Source organism: Curcuma longa, chromosome 12, assembly GCF_044706935.1.
Source record: "Curcuma longa cultivar G26 ecotype Majalengka, Jawa Barat chromosome 12, ITB_CL_G26_1.1, whole genome shotgun sequence".
NCBI classification, from domain to species: Eukaryota; Viridiplantae; Streptophyta; class Magnoliopsida; order Zingiberales; family Zingiberaceae; genus Curcuma; species Curcuma longa.
In genome coordinates, this window is record NC_133872.1 from 4,989,028 (window position 1) to 4,995,770 (window position 6,743).

The 6,743-nt window shown below is 38.9% G+C and overlaps 1 protein-coding gene across 1 annotated transcript; it reads right to left on the minus strand.

The window, feature by feature from the left end:
* Positions 1 to 530: 530 nt before the first annotated feature.
* On the minus strand, positions 531 to 6,532 carry LOC141842786 (uncharacterized). The gene is given in 2 exon segments (XM_074730790.1): positions 531 to 4,896; positions 5,229 to 6,532. Coding segments are annotated over 2 exon segments (5,670 nt in total).
* Positions 6,533 to 6,743: the final 211 nt, after the last annotated feature.

The window sequence follows — 6,743 nt, forward strand, 5'->3', positions numbered from 1 at the left end:
ATTAAAGAAAGTGATGTGAAGTATAGGTATAGCAGAAATGTATCAAGCAAAATGTATGGGTGATGAAACAAGTTGATAACCTTCATAAATGTGGACCCTATCATAGAAAATTTAGCCTTGAAAGAACACAAGCAAGTTCTAGAGTAATCAATCACAAAAGTGCATCACACAAATAGGGTATAAACCTCACTAGGTAGAAAATGTACACTATCTTAATTTCATCACTCTAGACTCCATTACTAAGGGTAACTCAAGTGTTCAAAAGTGTTTATCCATGAACTTAATTCCAAGAATAATCAATCAAATTTAACTCACTTTCAAAGGCCTCTAAAATGATATAAAAATGACTAGGGGGATACATTTATTCCTTAAACCCAAACCATGCATGAAATGAATTTCAAGCCTTTATTTCAACACAAAATGCTCATGAAAATGGACAAATGCTACTGATCTAAAACTGAAAAATAAAAATAAAAATAGAAAATGGTATAAACAATGAACATAAAGTGTAAGAAGGAACAAACTCCCCTTTAAGTCGGGTAGATAGCATCGATGAAGTCCAAACCATCCACCTCGAGCTCTTTTGATTCTTCAAAATACTTCTTGAGCCGGTGGCCATTAACTTTCCATGTGTGACCCGAAACATCATCCCTAATCTCAATCACACCATAAGGAAAAACATTAGTTACAAAATATGGACCTTCCCACCTAGACCTCAACTTACCTTTTATCAACTTCAACCTTGATTTATAAAGGAGCACTTTATCACCCATTTGGAACTCTTTCCTCACAATATGCTTATCATGAAAATTCTTTGTCTTCTCCTTGTAAATTCTTGAGTTTTCATAAGCTTCCAATCTTATCTCCTCAAGCTCTTGTATTTGCAACTTCCTTTCTTCTCCTCCTTTGTTTGCATCAAAATTACAAGCTTTTACCGCCCAATATGCCTTGTGTTCTATCTCCACCGGTAAGTGACAAGCTTTTCCATACACAAGTCTAAAAGGTGACATTCCAATGGGTGTCTTATACGCTGTCCTGTAAGCCCACAGTGCCTCCTCTAATCTTTTGCTCCAATCCTTCCTATTTGGTCCCACTGTCTTCTCCAAAATTCCTTTGATTTCTCTGTTTGAAACTTCGGCTTGTCCATTAGTTTGGGGGTGGTAAGGAGTAGAAACTTTGTGCAAAACCCCATATTTGTTCAGTAAAGCCTTCATGTGTTTGTTGCAAAAATGTGATCCTTGGTCACTAATGATAGCCTTTGGAATTCCAAACCTGCAAAATATATGTGACCTAACAAAACTCACAACAACAGAAGAATCGTCAGTCCTGGTGGGGATAGCCTCCACCCATTTAGAAACATAATCCACAGCAAGCAGTATATACAAAAATCCAAAAGAAGAAGGAAATGGTCCCATAAAATCAATACCCCACACATCAAAAATTTCACAAAATAGCATGGTCTGTTGAGGCATTTCATTTCTAGAACCTATGTTTCCAGTTCTTTGGCATTTATCACAATTCTTATAAAACAAGTAGGCATCATGAAATAAGCTAGGCCAATATAATCCACATTCTAAAATTTTCCTAGCAGTTCTCTGTGGTCCAAAATGCCCACCACAAGCTGAGGAATGACAAAAAGTGAGAACAGACTGAAATTCATGATCAGGTACGCATCTCCTAATTATTTGATCATTACAAAATTTCCATAAGTACGGATCATCCCACACATAGTATTTTGCATCACTTTTGAATTTATCTTTTTGAGCCCTAGATAATTGTGCAGGAAGAACATTAGCTGCTAAAAAGTTAACTAGGTCTGCGTACCAAGGAAACTCACCATGCATCTGAAGAAGGTGCTCATCTCTAAAATCATCATCAATAGCTGTAGGGTGCACATCTCCCTCAATCCTGCTCAAATGATCTGCCACTAGATTTTCCTTGCCACTCCTATCACGTATCTCCAAATCGAACTCTTGAAGTAGCAACATCCATCGTATCAATCTGGGCTTGGCATCAGGCTTTTTCAGGAGATATTTAAGTGCTGCATGATCAGAAAATACAATGACGTGAGAACACAGTAAATAGGATCTAAATCTATCCAAAGCAAAAACAATAGAAAGAAGCTCCTTTTCTGTAGTGGTGTAGTTGGCCTGTGCAGCATCCAATGTTTTTGAAGCATAGCAAATCACATGTGAAGCTCCATCTACCCTCTGTGCCAGTACAGCTCCTACAGCAAAATTTGAAGCATCACACATTAATTCAAAAGGCAAAGTCCAATCAGGTGGAATAATAATAGGAGCTGAGATAAGGGCCTCCCTTAATTTCTGAAAAGCTTCCTTGCATTTTTCATCAAAACAAAACTCCACATCCTTCTGCAAAAGTCTAGAAAGTGGAAGAGCAATCTGACTGAAATCTCTAATAAATCTCCTGTAAAATCCTGCATGTCCAAGAAAAGAGCGAACATCCCGTACGCATACGGGGTAAGATAAAGACGATATAGCACTAACTTTAGCAGGATCTACCTCAATACCTTTCTTAGAGACAATGTGACCCAATACAATCCCATGCTCTACCATAAAATGACACTTTTCAAAATTTAACACAAGGTTAGTTTCAGTGCATCTGTGCAAAACCCTAGACAAATTTTCTAAACATGAATCAAATGACGTGCCAAAAACAGAAAAATCATCCATGAAAACCTCCATACAGTGCTCTAACAACTCACCAAATATACTTACCATGCACCTCTGGAAGGTTCCTGGAGCGTTGCACAACCCAAATGGCATCCGTCTGTAGGCAAATGTACCGAAAGGACAAGTGAAGGTGGTCTTCTCCTGGTCTTCCGGATCTATGCAAATCTGAAAATAGCCTGTATAACCATCTAAAAAACAATAGTGAGACTTCCCTGCCAATCTCTCCAACATCTGATCAATAAAAGGCAGTGGATAATGATCTTTCCTAGTGGCTTGATTTAGTTTCCTATAATCAATGCAAACTCTCCATGAATTTTTCACTCTCATAGGAACTAGCTCATTTTTTTCATTTGCCACTACAGTCACTCCTGATTTTTTTGGAACCACATGAATAGGGCTAACCCACTTAGAATCAGAGATAGGATAGATAATACCTGCCTGTAGTAGTCTAGTTACCTCTTTCTTCACAACATCAAGCATCAGTGGGTTGAGTCTCCTCTGTGGTTGTCTCACTGGTTTCATGTTCTCCTCCAAATGAATCCTGTGCATGCAAATAGCAGGGCTAATACCAGGTATGTCTGCCAATGTCCACCCTATAGCGCTCCTGTGTCTCCTCAGAACTTGTAACAATTTTTCTTCCTGCTCTGACTGTAAATTCTGAGCGATGATAACCGGTAAACTCTGATTTTCTCCCAAGTAAGCGTACTTCAAATGCTCTGGTAAAGGCTTTAACTCCAACTGCGACTGCTCTGTAGATATGGGTGATGCTTGGGGCTCAGTGCAATCCCCTACACTCACATATCTATCCTCTGAATCCTCAAGCAAGAGTGGTGATTCCTGGGGCTCAGTGCAATCCCCTACACTCACTCTATCATCTCCTGCTGAAAATATGTCAGAAATAGGCTCTAAAATATCAGTCTCAACAGCTAAAACATCCTCTGCATCCCTGAAATCATCGAACAAAACATGATCAGCAAATAAATCAACATCAACAAACTCATCTAAAATCCCAATGCTCATGATGGAGTGATCCTCTCTAGGATGCTTCATAGCATCGAACAAGCTAAACTGGACCACTGTATCTCCAATCTCCATAGATAGTGTGCCTGCATAAACATCAATTTTAGTCCTTGCAGTCTTCAGGAATGGTCTCCCCAAAATAAGCGGCGATCGGTGTGCCAAATAGTCACCCTCCATGTCCAGAATATAGAAATCTGCAGGAAAAATTAGCTCTTTAACCTTAACAAGTACATCCTCAATCATACCAGCTGGGTGAGTCTGGCTCCTGTCTGCTAACTGAATGACAACTCCTGTAGGCTGCATAGGACCTATCCCAAGCATCTGAAAGACTGATCTAGGCATCACATTTATAGAAGCTCCCAAATCCAACATGGCATCATGAAATATGTTCTTCCCTATCTCACATGATACTGTAAATACCCCTGGATCTTCACATTTCTGAGGAACTGGATGGATAAGTGCTGAAACATTTTTCCCCAGATTAACCAATTCATTCCCCTTGAGTTTCTTCTTATTAACACAAAGATCCTTCAAAAATTTTGCATACTTTGGAATTTGCTTTATCATCGTCAACAACGGCACATTAACCTCCACCTTACTGAATAAGTTGACAAGCTCTTGATATTCCTTTGTTTTCTCCTCCTCCACATTCCGTTTTGCTTGAGTTCTTCGCTGTGGAAAAGGTAAAGGCACCCTACATTCTTCCTCTTGAGCTGAATTTTGTTGAATTGAACTTGAAACTGATGGTTGAGTTGGTATAGCTGCTGTAGTACCCCTTAAAATTCTGTTTTCCACTTGTTCTTCAACCAAACTTGTAGGAGCACTTGAAGAAGAGCTTGGCTTTGAGTTTGTGCCACCCATAGATGCTGAAAAATCAATTCCATGGCTGTTTTGAGCTAAATTTGATGATGCTGGAATTTTCTGATTAAATTCAGAATTTGGCATGCTTGGACTTGCAATTGATTTCCCACTCCTCAAAGTTATAGCACTAACGTTTCCCTTAGGGTTAGGAATTGTTTGTGATGGTAATTGGCTTGATCCTTGAGTTTGCATTTGGTTCATTCCATTTGCAAGTTGTGCAATTTGCCTTTCAAGATTTTGTTGTTGAATAGCCATTTGTTGAATCATCTCCTCAAGCTTTTGTTGTTGAACAAACCCACTAGAACTCCCTTGATTCCCTTGATTTGTGTTGAATTTTTGTTGATTTTGAAATTGATGTGGGCTGCTGAAAATTGTTGGAATGCTGTCCACTTTGATAATTTGTTGATTGGCCTTGGTTTTGGGCTTGAAATGGTGGATTTTGATGTTGAAAACTTGCTTGGAAGTTGGAGGAAGGTTGCTGAAAATTTGCTCCTTGAAAACCCTGATTTAGGGGCTGTTGAAAATTCCCATAAGGCTGCTGAAAATTGCTGTGAAAATCCTTGAAAATTCTGGTTGAAGGCTGAAATTGCGGTTGCTGGAAATTGGAGTGTTGAGGCTGTGAATGATGAAAACTTGGCTGGAAATTGTTGTAGGGTTGCTGAAAATTCTGTTGAGATTGAATATGGTTGCTGAAAATTTTGATTTTGGTGTTGAAATTGATTGTTTTGCTGTTGAAATTGATGTAAAGGCTGTTGAAACCCTCATGGTTGCTGCCCACCTTGAAAATTCTGGTTTTGAGCTTGAAAAGGTTGCTGAAAATTTTGAAAATGGGGCTGATTTGATTGTTGAGGTTGTTGGGAAGCTTGTTGTTGATAGAATGAATTTCCATACTTCAAATTTGGATGATTTTTCCACCCCGGATTGTAAGTGGATGAAAAAGGATCATTCTTTTGTTGGAATTGTGCTCTAGTCAAGGCGGCTATGGATTCATCTTGTTGAAGAGTAGGACATAAATCTGAATGGTGCTCTTGACTTGAACAAATGCTACACACTCTCATGGCTTGATTTGTTGATGAAGAAATAGGAAAATTCTGCTCCTTGTTCATGTTATTCAAAGCCATTTGTTTTACCAATGAAGTTAACTCCAACAATGAATTCTTGATTTCCCTTTGCTCATTTGAAACTGCTTGAACTTCACTAACTCCTCTGGTGGTGAGTGCTCTACCCCCAAACTGTTGTGAGTTCTCTGCCATGTTTGAAATTAATTCCCTAGCTTGCTCTGGGGTTTTATTCACCAAGGCTCCACCAGCTGCAGCATCAATCATGCTCCTGTCCATAGGTAAAAGACCTTCATAAAAATATTGAACAAGTAACTGCTCACTTATTTGATGCTGTGGACAACTTGAACACAATTTCTTAAACCTCTCCCAATAATCATACAATGTCTCCCCAATAACTTGTTGAATGCCACAAATATTTTTTCTGATAATAGCTGTCCTTGATGCAGGAAAATACTTCTCCAGAAAAGCTTTCTTCATGTCAATCCAACTAGCCACATATCCAGCAGGTAAATAATAAAACCAATCCTTAGCTGCTCCAGTCAAAGAAAATGGAAACGCTCTCAGCTTAATATCTTCTTCAGAAATCCCCTGAGGCTTCATGGTAGAGCATACTATGTGAAACTCATGTAAATGCCGGTTAGGATCTTCTCCAGACTGCCCTTGAAATTTTGGAAGTAAATGAATAAGTCCGGATCTAAGCTCAAAATCTCCCTCCAAATCTGGATAAGCAATACAAGAGTACTGGTATGAATCATCAGGTGCTGCCAACTCCTTCATGGTCTTATGTTTCTCTTCCATGGTTCTGCTTGAATTTTTCTTTTGCTTTCTCAAAATTCTACAAGTCCTCTCAATTTCTGGATCAAACTCAAGTAATTCTCCACCTGCAGACCTGGTCATAAACCAACAAAAATCACAGCAAGAAATAGCAAGAATAAGAATGATAAAATGAATAAGCTCAAATCAGACAATCTCTACTAAATTCCCCGGCAACGGCGCCAAAATTTGATAAGCCCACAAATGATGTCACGAATGAGCCTCAAATTAGAATTTATAATCGAAAACCCTTAACTCACAAACAAATGTAATACAGGGGCCACGAGTCGTATTT